We start from the raw sequence: 19,599 nt of genomic DNA, 5'->3' as shown, positions 1-19,599 counted from the left end.
GTAGCTGAGATGTCGGGTATAAGCCACTGCACTGGCCATAAGTGAATAAGCAAAAACAGCAGTGACAGTTGTGTAAAAGAAAATCATGTCCAATTATAAAATACAAGTAAACCATTTCAATTCCAGAGATGCAGGTGATACATTATAGTATAAGGTGGGCAAAGGTCTTACTTTGGTCATTAAGCCCAACCCAAATTCAACAGAAGGAATATTGCTTTTAGAAATGAGTGCTAAATGAGCTAATCCTTTTAACATTCTAGAGATGTACTTGAAATATGTAATCATTATTTGTAGCTATGTAAGTTCCAGGTTCACGGCTAATAGTTAATGAGCAGTTGCTTGCATTGGGAGGATGTTGCCAAAGCTGGGTATACAGACCTTCCAAACTTTTAGAACTGTGATGGTAGACTGGGATGCACCATTCTTAGAGACACTTTCATACTAGGTTAATGGGTACAGTGGATAGAGCAAACCATTTTTCCACTTCTCTGTTCCAAAATCTATTTAATATATATTGCCTTTGGATAGAGGAAGTATGAAAGAATAAATTGACAAAAATAGGTACTATATTTGAACTTACGTCAAAGAGGCCAACAAAGTGGTGTAAACTTTTAATTAAGAAATGATATGCCAATTGCTACTAGTTATTATATTAAAATCCCAATTAGATATATTAGACTCTAATTTTGATATGCTACTAAATATGAAAACATTTAGGAATGTATCACAAAACCATCTCATAACTGTAACTCCTCTACTGCCTCTCCCATAAAGTCAGATCAAGAACTATCCTCACAAATACTTCAAGGCAAACACCAAAGTTGTAGCAAATTGAAAGCAACTTTATTTGGTGTTAAAAGTCTGCAATTTGCCGGGCGCTGGTGGCTCACGCCTGTAATCCTAGCTACTCAGGAGGCTGAGATCTGAGGATCGCGGTTCAAAGCCAGCCCAGGCAGGAGAGACCGTGAGAATCCTATCTCCAATAAACCACCAGAAAACCGGAAGTGGCACTGTAGCTCAAGTGGTAGAGCGCTCGCCTTGAGCTGAAGAGCTGAGGGACAGTGCCCAGGCCCAGAGTTCAAGCCCCACAACCGACAAAAAAAAAAAAGTCTGCAATTTATTTTCAAATAATTTGGCAGAAGATAAATGTGGTGTGTTGATGAGAGAGTTATAAGTTATGTGATGATCACTGTACTAATGTCTCAATTTTCCTGTCCGTTTTTAAATGTTCAAATACAAAACAAGGTTATTCAACAACTCAGAATGGCTTTCATGATCATATTTAATCAGTGTTCAACATATGGTACTGGGAGCACATCAAGACTTAGGAAACTGACTAAACTGATTGGGGGAGAGGCTGTTCTCACAATTGGACTTTCTAACTTCCATTTAAGAATGCATTTCTGGGGCTGGGAAGTTGGCTCAATAGTAGAGTTCTTGCCTCGCATGCATGAGGCCTTGAGTTCAATTCCTCAGCACCACATAAGCAGAAAAACAAAAAAAAACGCAAGTGGTGCTGTGGCTCAAGTGGGAGAGTGCTAGCCTTGAACTGAAGAGCTGAGGGACAGTGCCCAGGCCCCAGTTCAGCCCTTATGACCAAAACAAAAACAAAAAACACAAGAATGCATTTCTTCCAGTTACTTGCACTGTACACTGATAGGATAAAGTTTAAATGAGTAACAAGGTTCTGACATACAGCTTGACAATGTTTAAGTTAGGAAATTATTAACTTAGTTCTCAATTAATATATTAGCATTTTATTTTGTGACTATGCCATCCAAGCACTATAAATACCAATCATCTACTAGACATGTACTATATCAACTAAATTAATACTAGAAATATAAAGTGCTGTGTGGATTCTGAGAAGATACATAAATGAAACAGATGGGATTAGACTGTGAACACCATATAATAATAAATGCCTTTGTTAAAGATGACAGAACCTGTAGAGCACAGGAATCAGTAAATGCTTCCTTGCATTCCTTAACGGGGATGATATCTACCTTAATAACACTTTTCAGTTCCATGTTTGGGGAAAAAAGTCACAATGAGTCAAAGCCAATATAGGTAATAACCCTGACAATTGTTTTCTCTCTAAAAAAAACTGCAGATGAACCAGAAATACCTGTGTTCTTATCTCCAGACAAGGACATAGTAAATGGGTAGGAAATAAGGGTCACATTCCACGCTTGTCTTTGTGGGCAGAATGTCCTGACTAAAAGTATCAGAACTTCCACACTGAAAAGTGAGTCACACTTTCCAAGGCAGAACTCAAATGTCTTTGTTGTTGCATTTTTTGAGACATCGTTTCACTGTGTAGCCAACTTTGGCCTTGACTGCACTATCTTCCTGTCTCAGCCCCTCAGGAGCTGGGATTGCAGGTATATGCCTCTACATCTGGCTCATCTATAAGTCTTCAGAGCTAGTTTACCAGGTGAAAAAAAGTAAGTACTGGAAAAAGATTCTTCCTTCTTTTTGTGTGTATGTGTGCTAGGGATAGAACCTAGAACTTATGCTTGCTAAGCAAGGGCACTACCACTGAGCTATCTTGCCAGCTGTGCCTGTATCATTATACAAAGACTGATACATGTAAGTGATGTTTCAAATACTAACCAAATAAGGTAATTCAAATTTACACTTTTGGAAAACATTTTATTGTTGGACATCACTGAAAATGCAGGTTATTTGTGTTTGATGCTATGGGAAGCTTTTTCTCTTAATATTATTTAACCAAAAGTAAAATTCTTATTTCCACTTGCAGGTTTTCAAATCCCTGACTTGGATAAGAAGCTTAAATAATAAACATTACACCTAAAATAGCAATCTTCTTTAGATCCCAGGAAGCTTAAATTGGCAATACTCATTAATGGCCCAGGCCTGGGATTCATAACATCTTTGGAGAAATACTGGAGAAGTATTTATAGTCTAGAAGTGAAGGGGAGTAAGGAGTAGGCAGGATGACAAGTATGAGTCATGTTTTATTCTGTTCTGCCTAAGGCCATTTCTGAACCTTTCCTTCTGATCAAACACAAGTGGCCTTGTAGCTGGCAGGACCACATGCAAAAGGAGGCATATAGGAGGCAGCCATTCTGGCTGATAAAGATAGTGTAACATCAGCATTCATTCCAAAATGGCATGCAAAAAGACAATAAAGGAAAGAGTTGAAGAGGGGCTGTAGATCCAGGGTACTCTCCTAGGGAACACGTAGGGAATTAAGAAAGCAGCTGGTGCACTGGACATTGATCAAAACGAACTAAGCAACTCAATGGCAGTGATGGGAGGGAGGGAACAAGTGGGAAAGAGGGAACAGCTCATGGTATGCAAAATATATCACCCAATGTGAAAGAAATTACAGTATTGTCAAAGCTCATAGAACTCATAAATGTTTAGACCATGATAGACAATTTGCCCCATGAAAGTTAGAATGTGTTTGTGACTTTAACTAAGCATCACCATCCCACAATACTGTGAAATTTGGGAAATTATGTAATCAATCACAATATAGAATTTGGGGGGGAAAAAAAGAAAGAAAAAAAGCAGCTGGGCAGAGCAGTGCCTGCCTCTTCTCTGAGCTCCTGAGGCACCATCTTGACACCGTTGCTTAACCATCATGTCTCTAGTAATATCTTACCTTTGAAAAGACCATACTGGGTAATAGAGACCAAAGCAGGGCCTAATACCTTTCACAAATCTACTTTTTTATCACAAATATTTCAACCACTCTAGGAGGAAAAGAAGAAAAGCAAGGATAAGAAAGGATTCATAGGGTATGAAGACTAATGATCCTTCTGGAGCTATATTTCTAGGGCCTTCCCATATGCTTTAGGGTCTGCAGTGAGTTCCTGTGATTTCATGCTGTCTCAGTATGCGCTGTACTATAAGCTGGATTTATACCTGAAGTTAAGTGCAGTCACCTTAGACACAGGCTCCAGTTCTTTCTGACTTGTTTCTCAGTGTGATGATGCAGATATCTGCCTACACATTGTTCCCTGGAAACCTCCTCCTTATGGGTCAGCCAGATGTAGTCAAGAGTGGGCTGCTGACTCCAACACCCTGTATGGACTGTGCAGATATATATGCCTACTTTATCAATGGCCAGGCATAGTAGTAATCCCAACGCCTGGAGATAGAGACAGGAAGACTGCAAGTTTAAGGGTAGCTTGGGAGCCAGGTGCTGGTGGTTCACACCTGTAATCCTAGCTACTCAGGTGGCTGAGATCTGAGGATGGCGGTTCAAAGCCAGCCGGGCAAGAAAGTCTATGAGACTCTTATCTCCAATAAACTACCAGAAGACTGGAAGTGGCACTGTGGCTCAAGTGGTAGAGCACTCACCTTCAGCTGAAGAGATGAAGAGTTCAAGCCCCATGACCGATTTAAAAATTAAAAAAAAAAAAAAAAAAGGGTAGCTTGGGCTACATAGTGGGTTTGAGGTCACACAATTAAAATTCCCCATGGGAGGCCTATTTGGATAATACCTGTACTTCCCTTCTTCTGACTGTGAACCTTGACCTCTGCCCATGTGGCCTCAAGATGTATATAAATAATAAAAGCCTTATTTCTATCTTGTGCCTCCTTTAATTCATCTTAAAACAGTCTCATCTCCTTCCAGCACATTACTACTGTGGCTGAGTGCCTTTTACCACAGCTAAGCAGGTCCTTAGGTCAGTTTCCCCAAGCTGAATAATGGCAACTGCTAAAAGCAACCTCTTTTCTCATCCTGTTGCCCCAGTCTGTAGGGTTCTTTACCAATTGCAGCCTGTGCCACTATGCACACCTTGGGAAGGCTTCTGTCCTTCTTTCTCTTCCTGCTGTTAGGTACTAGCCTATTCTTCTCCTGTGCCACTCCATGACTGTTGCTTCCCATATCCATCTCCAAGGCAATCATCCTTAACTAAAAGATTTCTGCTGCCTTGTTAAGTGTTAGGAAGAACTGGAAGAAAAGACGACATCCTTATCTGCTGTTGAGGCTTTTAAAATAGGAAATGTGTGATTCTAGGACACAGAAGGAACTAGTGAATAGACCTTCATTCCCTGAATGAACCCTCAAATCTACTTTTCAGAGTTATATCTCTAACACACATGCTACCTCCCATATCTCATGTACTCATGAGTAGATGACTGTCTACAAGCTGGCCTGGAACTGCACTTGCAGGATCATTTCTTTGGGAAAATGTTGCCTCAGTGGTGAACAGTTAACTTACAAATGGCATTTCTAAACTACCTTTCCTTCCTCAGAAATGGTATATAAGATAGGGAAATCTATATATCTGGTAGCCAAAAAAATAAAATCAAACAGCAGCCATCTTTGGCTGTAACAGAATCCTATATACATATATTACCCTATAGCAAGACATAAATATATATACATACATGTATACATACACAAATATGCAAGTAGCAAGTAAACAAAGTAAATCACTAAACTGACCCCTCTTTCATTCATACAATGTAACACTGTCATCTTCATTTATACCATTTTTACTAGCTCCCTAGACTACCTGCCAAAATGTTATGTTTAATATGAGAAGAAAAAGTTACAATAATGGTGAAATATTGAATATGACACAAAGGACGTAGAGATCATGTGGTAACACCGAGGATCAAGAAGAACACACATTTAGAAAAGAACTCAAGGAGGGCTGGGAATGGGGCTTAGTGGCAGAGTGCTTGCCTAGCATGCATGAAACCCTGGGTTCAATTCCTCAGTACCACATACACAGAAAAAGCCAGAAGTGGTGCTGAGACTCAAGTGGTAGAATGCTAACCTTGAGCAAAAGAAGCCCAGGGACAGGGACAGTGTTCATGCCCTGAGTTCAAGCTCCAGGGCTGGCAAAAAACAAAACAAAACAAAACTCAAGATATCTAGAAAAGCTAAACATAGTGCTGTTCCCTAATACTCATTTCCAATATTTTTATTTGTTTATGTCAATCATGGCGCTTAAACTTGGGGCCTGGGCATTGTCCCTGAGTTCTTTTTGCTCAAGGTTAGTGCTCTATCACTTTGAACCACAGCACTGCTTCCAGTTTTCTAGTAGTTAATTGGAAATAAGAGTTTCACAGACTTTCCTGCCCAGGCTGGCTTTGAACCACAATCCTCATATCTCAGCCTCCTGAGTAGCTAGGATTACAGGTGTGAGCCACCAGTACCCAACTTTATTTTCTATATATAATACATATATACACATATATAAAATAAGTGCATGAAAGCTCTTGTGCATGACTGGAAGGCTATGCAGTAGATCACTTAGACTTTACTTCAGGGAGAATATCCAGTGGTATCCTGAGAAGGAGACACAAATATGGGAGTTGGCAAGATCTATACAGGGGCAAACATATAGGTGCCTATGTACAAAAGCCAGAGATACTGCAGCTATAGACTGTTATTTGGAACAGAAATGCTTATGTCTGATAGGCAGAGTTGCAAAATACTGTGGATTCTGAAATAGGAAAATAAATGAGCAATGTAAATGCTGGTGTCTAAAATGGCATCCTATCTGAGCTATAAACTATGTGTTTCTTTACACATATCATCACTAACCTCATAGTTACTAAATACCTTGGCAAGCATATGGCACTTCAATCTTTGATAATGAACTTGAGTATGAAAGAGACTCTAGAAAAGAAAGGAAGGAACAGAGATGATGCCTCTTTGTTCCTGTCCAATGGACCCACCTCATAGAAGAGTCCTTCCGGAAACTGCTGGAAGCATTGAGCACATACAAAGCACTGCTCATGGTATAGCTCACCATTACTGTTCACAATCTTCTCAGCAGGTGCAAAGCCCCCCTTGCAGCGCTCACAAGTAGCACTGGCCAGGGCATTGGCCATGTTGCTGTAACACACAAAAGAGAGCAAGTCAGACTGTTATTCTTTTTGGAGGCTTAACCCTGGACAGATTGAATAATGAGATCATAAAATTTGTATTTGGCCTATAAAACCCTGTTGTTTTTGTTTTGTTTTGGATGCTGGTCTTGGGGCTCGAATTCAGGTCCTGGGCGTTGTCTCTGAGCTTTTGTGCTCAAGGACAGTTAATGCCCTACCACTTGAGATACAGCTCCACTATCTAAAGCCCTGTTTTCTTGCCAATCCAACTGTCCGAGTCTTTTCACACTAGCACCTTACATTCTAAAGTGACCCCCCCCCCGCTTTGATTCCGTCATTAGCATTTTTAGCATTCTTCTAGTTAATATACCGTGAGTCTTTACTATGCATTTGGGTACCAGGAATGGAAATAAAAAATAAGAAGTAAAAAATCATTTTCAGCTTAGTATAGTGGTATATACCTGTAGCCCCACTTTACTAAAGATTAGGCTGAAGTGGAATTATCACTTGAGCTTGAGAGTTTCAGGTTAGCCCAGACAAATACACTATGATCCCATCTCCAAGAAAAAAAAAAAAAGAAGTTTTCCTCAAGGAAAGGTTCCTAGTTGCTTAATTAGAATACCCATGAGACATCTCAAAGTCTCCCTTTTGAGAATGGAATCTAAACTGCATGCCAACTGAATGCCATATCATAACATAAACATAGACTATTCCTTTGAGTATATCTTGTTGAAAGTAAATCCTTATCTCTTAAAAAACAAGCCAAGGTGCCCAGTCCTGGGTGGCAAACCTAGCCCATGCTTCATAAACAAATTTCTACTGTGTCATTTCAGAATGTGAGATGGGGGGGAAATATGTAGTTTCTTTCTGTCCAAACAGTGGCAGTTTTGTTGAAGCTCCAAAGTTTTTCTTGGTCAAAATCCACACATAGCTGGGTGTTGGTGGATCATGCCTATAATCCTCACTATTCAGGAGCCTGAGATCTGAAGATTGTGATTCAAAGCCTGCCTGGGCAGGAAAGTCCATCAGACTCTTATCTCCAATTTATTACCAGAAGGCCAGAAGTGAAACTGTGGCTCAAAGTGGTAGAGCACTAGCCTTCAACAGAAAAGCTGACGGGCAGTGCCCAGGTCCTGCGTTCAAGGTCGATGACCAACCAAAACAAACAAATAAATCCATACATGTCCCTGAGTGACGAAGCAAGTAAGCCCAACATCTGTCCAATAATTTTCAGAACTGTTTTGATGATGATGCTCCTGACAACATGATTAGTTAGTACTTGCAAAAGATCCCTCAAACCTCAGGGATCTTAATGAAACTCTAAACAGGCAGGAGGATTCTGAAATGTCCTAATTTGTTAACAGAGTACAGTTCTCAAAGTATAGTGTCAGGAAAAAAAAAATCCCCTCTTTTTTAACCATATGTTTGTGGTGGCTACATCCATCTATTGCAACAGGCACATATGAGACAGTGTCTTTTATCAACAAACAACAAGATCTGCACAAATGTAAAACAATGCCATTTTTCTCTATATATTACTAAATGTTAGTACTGCTTTTAAATAAATTTGTAAATATTTGTTATTTTTCTCAGTTTAAATTTCTTATGTATAGTGATAAATGACTTCATGATTCCCCTTCCTCACCCCCACCTCAGCACAGGGAAGATTAAAGTGGTCCCCTGATCAAAATGTTTGATTTCCACTGACCTAGTCATACTCATTAAAACATAGACTTCATACTCAAGTTCAAATACTCACACAGAATTAGCAAAATAGACACATTACAAAAATAAGTACAGAGTTATTTCACACTGGAAAAATGGACTGGCCTAGAGATAATGTGATAACATATTTTTCATGAAGTCTTCTTAGTAACAAAGGAGGGAAAAGGAAATGCTATCATCTTGTCTTCCTACTGAACACTTTTCTTTCCTCTTTTATCTTGACCTCCTGGAATAGTGCACTTTTTAAACAATCAGGTTTTTACATTTTTTATTATTATATCTTTAAGTAGTTGTCCAAAGAAGCTCCCATTCTACAAAACAGGTTAAACAATCAATTTTATAATTAATACTACATATGATAGATGGTATACCTTAAAACAGTGACGGTTATGGCTGTCATCAGTTTATTTATAATTAACTGGCTAACTTTTCAGGTAACAATTTTCACTAAGAAGTGTTGATAATAAGAAATACATGGGGATAGATGTGTTTATGTAAAAGCCTTAATACAAAATTCTAACGAGCCCCTCATGATTGATTTTGTAGATCTACTTCTACCTATTAATCTCACATAGGAAGCAGCAGCAATCCAGCTTTCTATTATTTTCATTTTATAATCATATGTGAGACAAGTTTTCTGCTCCTTAAATACAGCAATGTATAAAATCCAAAAATGATCTTGAGAATTTATTTAGTAAAATATTGGTTACAGAGTTAAGTCCTCAACAAAAAATGCTGATCTTGAATAAGCTTGGCCTTATCTTCAAGAAGTTCGAGTGTATACATTTTTCCTATTGTAAATCCTGACAATAAAAATTCTCCTTTTCCCCTAACACATAATGTGTACTGTTATTGGGAACCTACTAAAGACAAGGACTTTCTACTACTCTTGTGATAACACTTTTCTTCTCCTTTGAGAAAGGAAATCTTCCAGTAAAATCTTACAAGGCAACCTGTTGGCTGGAGGCTGTATTATGAGCCATTCCCAGGGTCCACAGATCCCCCATGAAAAGCCCTGCTACATAAAATAACATTAGATATATCAAAACTGCTAGGGAAAGGAGAGCTGAAAATCTTGAGATCCAGAAGAAGGAATTCCAGGAAGGGGGAGACTCACAATTTTGCATAAAAGTCACAAAACTCCTTGTAGACTTTGACATCACTGTGCCTGCGCTGCAGTTTGGACACAGCCCTCTCATCTTCATTCCCATTAGCTTCATGGACACTGTTAAGAACTGTCGGGGGGATCTCTTCATTCTCCGGGATAGCATAGGGGCGCATTCGGCTAGAGAAGGCCATGGTGGGTGCTGAGAGTTCCAGAGCTCAGGGATCAGAGCAGCAGGGCGCAAAGGCAGTAGGAACAATACCCAGACCTCCGGGCTTCCTAGCCAGGGTCACTCCCACTGTTCCCATGCACGTCAGTCAGCTGCCAGGGTCACTACTGACGCGCTTCATGTTAAGAGCTCAGCTGTAAAGCACTCAGCGGCACAGTAGTCTGAGTTTACTGCGGCTTCCTCGAAGTTCTAAAAAACATTCCACAGAGTAGTCACAGTCTTTTGGAGCAGCATCCCCACAGATTGTGACCATAAACACTACTGCAGAAGAAGAAGATGGCTGCTCTATAGGCCCTCAAGAGAAATAACTTTCTGTATGTCCTAGGTATTTGTCATCAGGCAAAGCCAACACTGTTCTCGTTCAATTTCAGAGAGCATAGAATCTTTTGGAGAGCTTGCTGGACATCCATCACAAGCTTTCAGTGAGACTGATGCTGCTGGCACCTGACCTGTGTTCTCACCATCCCAGGGTGTGAATGTTAACTATGCAAAGAATCAGCAAACTCCTCAACATTTAAGTGCAGTTTTGCCTTCTCTTATTGTTGCTCCTAGGACACAGCAAGAATTCAGTAAAGGTTTCAATGAATATATGTAAGTAGAAATAGGAACAAGATGGAGTTTAATTTTAACTCTCTTCTACTTAGCCTCAGCTAATCCTGTAACAGGTGAAACAGAGCTTCTTAATCTTATCCTAATAGGAAGCTATCATATACTCTGGCTTCCTTGCTATATTCAGTTCACAGTACTGTTTCATAATTGTGTTAGCAATGACGATGACAATGATGATGTAGCACTAATGGCCACAAAAGAGCCTACCCATTATCTTTCCAAGTCCTCTTAGCATGGTGAGCTGTCCCATCTAAAGCAAGAGACAAAGGGGAACTTGTGAAGATTTTACAGAAGCTTGGAGGTTCACACCTGTAATCCTAACTACTCAGGAGGCTGAGATCTGAGAATCACTGCTTGAAGTCAGCCCAGCAGGAAAGTCCATGAGACGTTTATCTCCAATTAACCAACAACCTCTTGTGGTTCAAGAGGTAGAGTGCAAGCCTCGAGGAAAAAACAAAAACAAAAACAAAAACTCAGGACAGTGCCCAGGCCCTGAGTTCAGGAACAGGTAACTGATGGACAACATAGGTCACACTGTTGGCAGGAGAGCCACAAAACTAGCAGCAGGCAAGCAGCATGCAGTTGAGACTCAAGCAACAACAATAAGCAATTAATACCGAAGAGTCTACAGGGGCTTCCAGTCCCATCACTTAACCCTATGACAGAGTATTATTTATATCAGGCACAAAGTGACTGAACAGCTAATAAATAGGTGATGAACCACAATTTAATTCTAAGTAATCTGATTCTAGAACTTATACAAGAACTCATATATGAGAAAATGGCTAAACGGAATCAGAGAAGTGAAACAGATGAGCTAGAAATAAATACAAAATAGGACCAGAAGCAGAAAACAAGACCCCCATTTTAAATCTTGAAGATAACAGAGCATGGTCAGAAATTCAAAGGCTATGGGCTATATGGACCCTAAAGCCCGAGACTGACGGCTAATGGACCAGGGGAATTAGCAATTTTAAATAGAAAGCAAATAACTTCATGGCTGAGGCTTACATTTTTTCCTTTCTACTTATCGACACTTCTTATCTTTAGCTTTCTTTTTATGATGACAATGTAAAAAAGAGGAAAGAGTGAATCAAACAAACAGTGGTAGGTTAACTACAAAACACTCTTGAGGTATCTCCTCAAGACACAGACCTAGCCCAGTTTGCAGAGACTTCTTTCCTGTTATTTCTGCCAGTCACTCTGGAACAATAGAAAAGTCCCTCCAATCCTGCCATTCCTAACACAATAAATAATAATGGCAGTTATTGGTTTTTTCCACATGTATAATTCCATTGTTTAAAGAATATTTTAAGCCGGGTGCCAGTGGCTTACACCTGTAATCCTAGCTACTCAGGAGGCTAAGCTCTCTTCTGAGGATAGCAGCTCAAAGCCAGCCCGGGCAAGAAAAGTCTGTGAGACTCTTATCTCCAATAAACCATCAGAAAACTGGAAGTGGCACTGTGGCTCAAGTGGTAGAGTGCTTGCCTTGAGCTAAGAGCTCAAGGCCCAGGCCCAGAGTTCAAGCCTCACAACTGACAAAATAAATAAATAAATAAATAAATTTACATATGGAATTCTACAGTAGAAGATGTCTTAAGATTGGTGTTCTTTTTTTTTTTTTTTCTAAACACAGTATAATACTCCTGAGATCCATCTATGTTGAGATGCCAGTGTGGTCCTTTTTTATTGCTGAAATAGTATTCCATTGTACTGATCTATGGTCTAAGTATTCACCTCATTCACCTACTGAACGATATTTAAATACTTCATACCTTTTTTCAGTTATTTTTTCTTGTTATTATAAAGATGATATACAGAGGTGTTATAGTTATATAGTCTTACAAATAATGAGTACATTATTTTTGGACAATGTTACTCCTTCCCTTTCCCTCTCCTAGTTTTTCCCTATTGTCTCCACAAGTTGTATAATTCATATTCAACATAGTATCTAGTGAATACCACTGCTGTATTTGTTTATCCTTTGTCCCTCCATTTCTGTGTCCCCTATACCCTCCCAAAGACAGATAAACAAAACAAAATATAACAAAAACAACAACAAAGAAAAAAACCTCTTGTTTCCATTTCCTGGAGTTAATTTCAACAAACACTATTTTATAGAATCAAAGACACACAGACATTGCATTTTTGTGTTTCTCCCCTAAGAGTATCCTCCTTTGGTCTCACTGTGTATAGATGCCTAGAGTCCTGTTTTCTATAATGGCTGTATTAATTTACATTCCCATTAATACTGTATGAGAGTCCTCCATTTTTTACATTCCCACCAGTGTTTACTTTTCTGTCATTTTGACAAAAGCCATTCTAATTAGGGCACGATGCTATCCTATTTTTATTTTCATTTAGCTAATGTTTAGTGATAGAGACCATATTTTTCATATACTTGTTGGCATTTGTATATCATCTTTGGAGATGCATTTAGGACACTTGCACCAACACCCCCATGTGTGTATCAAACCTATGGCCCTCCATATGTAAAGCACATATCTGCCACTAAGCTATACCTTAGTACATTCTGTGTGTGTGTGTGTGTGTGTGTATGTATGTAGTACTGGGGTTTGAACTCAGGGCCTGGGCATTGTCCCTTATGTTTTTTGTTTAAGACTAGCGCTCTACCACTTGAGCCACAGCTCCTTGTCTGGCGTTTTATTGGTTAATTGGAGATGAGAGTCTCATAGACTTTCCTGCTGGGGCTGCTTCAAACCTCAATTCTCAGATCTCACCTTCCTGAGTAGCTAGAATTACAGGCCTGGGCCACCAGTGCCTAGCACTTTTGTAGTTTCTTAATTTTGGATCTTAAATTTAACACTGGGATCTGTTTTAAGTTGATTTTTGTTTATGGTGAAAGGGAGGGTCTAGTTTCTTTCTTCAGCACTTGGATATCTAGATTTCCTAAGATCATTTATTGAAGAAATCTTTCTCTGATATGTTCTTATTGCCTCTGATGAAAATCAGTTGGTTACAAATCTATAGACTTTTTTTTCCTGGATTTTTTATTCTTCTCCACTAGTCTATGTGCTGGTTTTAGGCCAGTGCCGTGTTGTTTTGCTTACTACTACTTTGTAGTACTTGTGTGTGTGTGCATGTGTGTTTGTGCACGCTCATGCACACATGCATGCCACGTGCCTAAGCTGTAGCTTCAACTCAGGGCCAGAGCACTCTCCCTTAGCTTTTACATTCAAGGATGGTGCTCTAGCACTTTCTGCTTTTTACTGGTTGATTGGAGGAAAGAGATCCTCAGAAATCAGTCTCCTGAGTATCTAGGATTATGGATGTGAACCACTAATGCCTGGTTTGTAGTATGTTTTGAAGTCAGTTACTATACTTCTAGCTTTGTTCTATCTGCTCAGGATTGCTTTAAAGTTTGGGATCTTTGTAATATAGACATTTATATTTTAATGTGAGCTTCGTATTTTCATATGAATTATATTGAATTTGTAGCCGGCTTTGGGTAGTACGGACAGTTTAGTAATATTCATTCTTCTAATCAATGAATACAGATGTCTTTGTACATTTTTGAGTTATCTTCTTCAGTTTTTCCCATCAGTGTTTTGTAATTTTCATTAGGGAGATTATTCTTTTCCTTGGTTAAATTTATGCCTAGATATTTTCTTCTTTCTTTAAAAAAAAAACAGAATAGGATTGCCTTCCTGATTACTTTCCCAGTAATTTCATTATCAGTATAATTTAAAAAACTATTAATTTTTGCACGTTGATCTTGTATCCTGCACCATTATTGAATTCATTGGTAAATTCTAACCATTTTGGGGGTGGATTCTTTTTTTTTTTTTTGGTTGGTCGTGGATCTTGAACTCTGGGCCTGGGTGCTGTCCCTCAGCTCTTCAGCTCAAGGCTAGTGCTCTACCTCTTGAGCCACAGCATCACTTCTGGCTTTCTGGTCATTAATTGGAGGCAAGAGCCTCACAGACTTTCTTGCCTGGGCTGGCTTTGAATTGCAATCCTCAGAGCTCAGCTCCCTGAGTAGCTATGATTACAGGTGTGAGCTACCAGCGCCTGGTTGGGTGAATTCTTAAAACTGTTGTCTACAAACATGGATATAATTCTACCTCCTCCTTTTCTGTTGGGATTTGCTTAAACAGAACTTCTAAATAACAGTTACTTCAATACAAATTAGCCTTATGATAAAAACTGTTCATGCAGCATGAAAATATTTTACAATGGTTTGTCAGCATAATAGGATTTGTATAGATGTAAAACAGACAGATTTGTGGCTTTGTCTCTTGGTTTATATTTTTTCTAGGTCTCATTCTTTTCTTCTTTCCTTCCTTTCTATTACAGAGAAACATCCTAACTGGAAACCAGAAGGAGAAAGAGGAAGAGGTTCTGAAGGAAGAAAGGATAGGGCCTGAAAGACTAGATCATCTTCTCTTCCATATCTCAGTTTTGTTAGCCTCTCATAAACGTACATGGCAAAGAAATTCTTTGTCTCTTATATGGTGACTAATACAGAAACAATAGAGGTACTAAAGTGAGAGGTGAAAGCCAGCAAGGAGGCTTAAAACATATCACCCTCTAATACAATGGTAGTCAACCAACTATGGGATTTTAGGGGTAACTTACAAGTAAGCTACCCTTCCTTTAAGTAGCTTCTGTGGTAAGTTCTATATCTTCTTGACAAACTTCATCACCATGACCTCAGTCTTTGGGAAATCTAGGTCAAGTCTTAGTCCCATCCATTCTCCTGGATAACCAGAGTAGAGAGTTTTCCATTTTATAAACTCATCACTTAGCATTTGTTGTGTATCAAAATCTATCACTGAAGGGTGGAATTGGGGCCCTGGGTCAGTGTGCCTCACACCTTGTTAGGGGCTACTATATATACATGACACAGCTGGTACTAAGTTTGCCTACTTTAGTGTCCTGTACAGATGGCTGCAGAGTTTCAAACTCTACCAGTCTGCAAACTCCATGATTTCAGCCAAAACAAACTTCACCTACAAATGGCCTAAGATAAGTAACCTGCTTAGAGACATAATAGAAAACACTGCAGCTATTTATAGGAGTTCAAACACTTTCAGTCTGCATATGATCATAAGCATAGTTACCAAAATTAAGAAAAAAGACACTTTAATAATAAAGCAACAATTTTTTCTTATTTGTTTGTTTCTTTTCTTTTCTTTTTTTTTTGGGTCCAGTCGTGGGGCCTGAACTCTGGGCCTGGGCACTGTCCCTCAGCTCTTCAGCTCAAGGCTAGTACTCTACCACTTGAGCCACAGCACTACTTCTGGTTTTTTGAGTGTTTTATTGGAGATAGTCTCAGAACTTTCCATCCTGGGCTGGCTTTAACAGTGCTCCTCAGATCTCAGCCTCCTGAGTTGCTAGGATTACAGGCCTGAGCCACCAGTGTCTGGTGCGCGTGCACGTGCTCTCTCTCGTTCTCTCTCTCTCTCTCTCTCTTGCTATCCTGGGGCTTGAACTCAGGGCCTGGGCACTGTCCCTGAGCTGCTTTTGCTCAAGGCTAGCACTCTACCACTTGAGCCTCAGCACCACTTCTACTTTTTTATGTGGTACTGAGGAATCAAATCCAGGGCTTCTTGTATGCGAGGCAAGCACTCTACCACTAAGTCACATTCCCAGCCATATTTTTTTCTTTTTTTTTTTTAGGGAATGAATCTAGAGCCTTGCATATGCTAAGGCAAGTGCTCTACCACTAAGTTACACTGATTTTTCCCAGACTACTAAAAACAATACAACTCTGAATTGTAAGTAAAGATAATGGAGCTATAAAGTTCTTTTTTATGTTCCAGCTTTGAAAACAAACACACCGTGTTTTCTTTTAAAAGAAAGAAACAGACAAAGGTTATTCAGAAACGGATATGGATTTATCATCAATATGTCATTTTGGTTTGTATGCTAAAATTGTTTCCTAATTCTTGATTGCACAACCACCCCCCCCCAAACAAAGCAAAACAAAACATTACCATAGAAGCATGAGAATGAGAAGAAAAGCACATTTTTCTTCAATTAGCTTAAATGAAACTGCTGCACATTTATTTAATTAATTAATTTGTTTGGGTCTAGTCATGGGGCCTGAACTCTAGGCCTGGGCGCTGTCCCTCAGCTCTTCAGCTCAAGGCTAGCGCTCTACCACTTGAGCCACAGTGCCACTTCCGGCTTTTTTCTTTTTGCTTATGTGGTGCTGAGGAATCGAACCCAGGGCCTCATGCATGCAAGGCAAGTGCTCTACCGTTGAGCCACCTTCCCACCCTGCACATTTATTATATATTGGAGTTATCAAAGTAGAGCAGAGGAAGGCCAGGTAATACCTATGGTACATAAAATGGTACATACCTAGCTGCTAGAGAAGTGGAGGCAGGAGGGCCTTGAGTTTAAGGTCAGCTCAGACAAAGTTTGTGGTAAGACCCCATCTCAAAGCCAATATTAATATTTAAACAAAAGAACTGGGAAATATCTCAAGTGGTAGTGTGCTTTTCCCAACAGCACTGCATAAACAAAGGAAAAGACGCCTGAACTTTGTTGTAGAATAGATTAAATGAAAAAAAAATCATTAAAATAAAATAACCAAATTATCCCTCTATTACTATTAATGCACCATTCCAGGACCTGAAAACAATCCCAAAACTAAGCATTATAATGAGGCTATGACTAGGATAAAGCAATTATCCCTTGACTATTTTCTTTTTAAAAATCTCTTTTTGAGGCAAAACTTAGTTGAAAGACGTACTTTGTATGGGAGATAGAATTACAGCACAAACCATACGATATTTTAAGTGTGTTCATTTACTTGATAAGAAAAAAATGAATGGAATGCTATTTGGTTGCAGGCTAAAAGCTTTCTGGAAGTAAACTAGCAAGCACATACTTTGCCCTAAAATCAACAATTCAAATACAGTGATTCTAGTATTCTAGTATATACCTCCATCTAGATGGAGGTAAGGCAAAAATTCCCTCTTGGGTTTCTGAAGCCTATGGAAATAAAACTTGCATGAGAGTGGCCACTCAGGAGTCACATATCTAGGAGCAGCAAAGAGCCATCCAAGTCAGATAATCTGGCTCTTGCCCAGTGTCCACAGGGTCCTAAATGTGCTCCTCAGGGTCAGAGATACTCAGCCCAGAAGGGGCACAGATACTGAAAATCAACAGTTCAGCTATTCAATGTTAGCCTTCAAAAGTATGGACAGCCTACTTAAGGGCTCCCTGACTTCTTCCCTCCAAACCCCACTTCCAGTACGGGGACTGAACTCAAAGGGCCTATCACTTCGCTTGGCTTTTTATAGATGATATCCTCTTATTACTTGAGCCATACCTCCACTTACCAGGGGCCTATTTCTTCTCTGGACGATCTCTGTAAGTTTCTCAACATGACTCAAGCAACAAAAACCCATCCAACAAAAGACTTTGATGTGTAAACAATAATGAGGAGAGATATGTAAATGCTACTCATTGCATGCTCCTCTTTCTTCATGAACCTCTCTGACATTAACATTTTGAATCATGAGCATCGAAAACGCAACAGTGATACTCCATCCTTTCTCCACACAAACACAACAGAACTAACTTAGTACCTGCCTTTGGCCATCTTGTGTCTACAAGGAGACATGCTCATCATACAGGCAATCCACCAAAGAAAGACACCAAGAGACTAGCCTGGGGAAGCAGCAGAATATGCTGCCAAAGGTAAGAAATAATTCATGTCTGTACACCCACCTATGTGGGAGTATGCACACACTAACTATGACAGGATCACTAGCCCTCACTTCATTTGATAAGTTGAATTTGCTCTCTTCCATCACTCAATATAATAAAAAGTTTATTATAGATAATGAGTGAGGCTAGGAAGGTGGTTCAGTGGGAGAGTGTTTGCCTTGCATGCATGAGACTCTGGGTTAGATTCCTCAGCACCAAATCAGCAGAAAAAGCCAGAAGTGGCACTGTGGCTCAAGTGGTAGAGTGCTTGCTTTGAGCTGAAGAGCTGAGGGAGAAACGCCCAGGCCCAGAGTTCAGGCGCACAACTGACAAAAAAAGAAAGAGAGAAAGAAAGAAAAAGAAAATAAATGAAAGGCAGAGACGTATCAATTATATATCCCCTAGCCAATTTAACATTTTGGTCTGTTCTTTTGAAAAGTACATGCACACCACATGTATTTAAAGAAAACGGGCTTGTGACTATAATCATCTTTTCCTTTTCAGACAAGGTGTCCCTATGTTCAGACTGGCATTTAACTCATGATCCTCCTGCCTTAGCTTCCTCAGTGCTGACATTATAGATATGCGCTGCTACTGCCTGGCTACAAATTATATAATCTGTAATGCAATTATATTTTAATGGTGGTCAGTGTATCTATTCTCAGTGACACATCTAAACAGACACAGAACTACTTTCATTTTGGCCTAGCTTTGTGCTCATCTGAAACCCACCAGCTCTGTCCTTAAAAACCTGCTTTAGGGGGCTGAAGGGGTTTCAAGTCCTGGTCTCAGGCCTAAAAAAAAAAAAAAGAAAAAGAAAAAGAAATCTGCTTTAGAACTGTCAGTTACTTCATTTGGTAAATATAGTACTCACTGTGCATCCATCCAGAGGGCACAATTTTACAAGATTGAATAATGTGTTTTATATTACAAAGGTACTCCTCATTTCTTTAAGAACACCAGCAGGAGCCCCCAAAAATAAAAACTCTTAACAGGACTTGTAATAATCCATATGGAACTGAGCACTTCCCGGTCTACAAATAATTCAGCTGGATGTCTATGAAAGCAATGGGTGTTAAGCCAGGGCTGTACTGGTGGGCTGCTGTGCTCCCCCCACCCCCTGCCCCTCACCCACACAACTCAGTGCCCTGCATCAGTAGGACTCCTTCAGTACAAATCTTACTCATTTTCAACAACTCTCGTAAATTTCCCTCTTAGGTGATTTTTCACTCACTTTTCAAATGCTTTCCCTGAAAAATGAGGAATCCCTTCATTGTTACTCACCTTTACCTTTTAACCTGTGATCCATTAACTTTTCTCAACCCTGAATGTCTTTATAAAAAGATAGTGTGCCCTGATAAAAATAGACACATTTGAGGAAGCCCTGTGCTTTAAATATAGAACACTATTTTTAGCTGAA

At 39.5% G+C, this 19,599-nt stretch overlaps 1 protein-coding gene across 8 annotated transcripts in view; it reads right to left on the bottom strand.

Moving 5' to 3' along the window:
• Lims1 (LIM and senescent cell antigen-like domains 1) overlaps positions 1-19,599 on the bottom strand; it is a 79,613-nt gene that overhangs the window by 19,567 nt on the left and 40,447 nt on the right. For 3 of the 8 annotated variants that reach the window (XM_013034279.1, XM_013034278.1, XM_013034277.1), the window contains exons 1-2: positions 9,668-9,885; positions 6,676-6,835 (exon numbers count right to left, since the gene is read on the bottom strand). In XM_013034279.1, coding sequence (XP_012889733.1) covers positions 6,676-6,835; positions 9,668-9,849 — 342 coding nt within the window. In that variant the 5' untranslated portion in view covers positions 9,850-9,885. Of the gene's footprint in view, positions 1-6,675; positions 6,837-9,667; positions 10,141-19,599 lie in introns of those variants that run through there. The other 5 variants (XM_013034282.1, XM_013034281.1, XM_013034280.1 and 2 more) reach the window with 3 other exon arrangements.

Source organism: Dipodomys ordii, unplaced genomic scaffold, assembly GCF_000151885.1.
Source record: "Dipodomys ordii isolate 6190 unplaced genomic scaffold, Dord_2.0 Scaffold186, whole genome shotgun sequence".
Classification (NCBI taxonomy): domain Eukaryota; kingdom Metazoa; phylum Chordata; class Mammalia; order Rodentia; family Heteromyidae; genus Dipodomys; species Dipodomys ordii.
The sequence above is the reverse complement of the archived record's forward strand: the minus strand, read 5'-3'. Positions and strand labels throughout refer to the sequence as shown.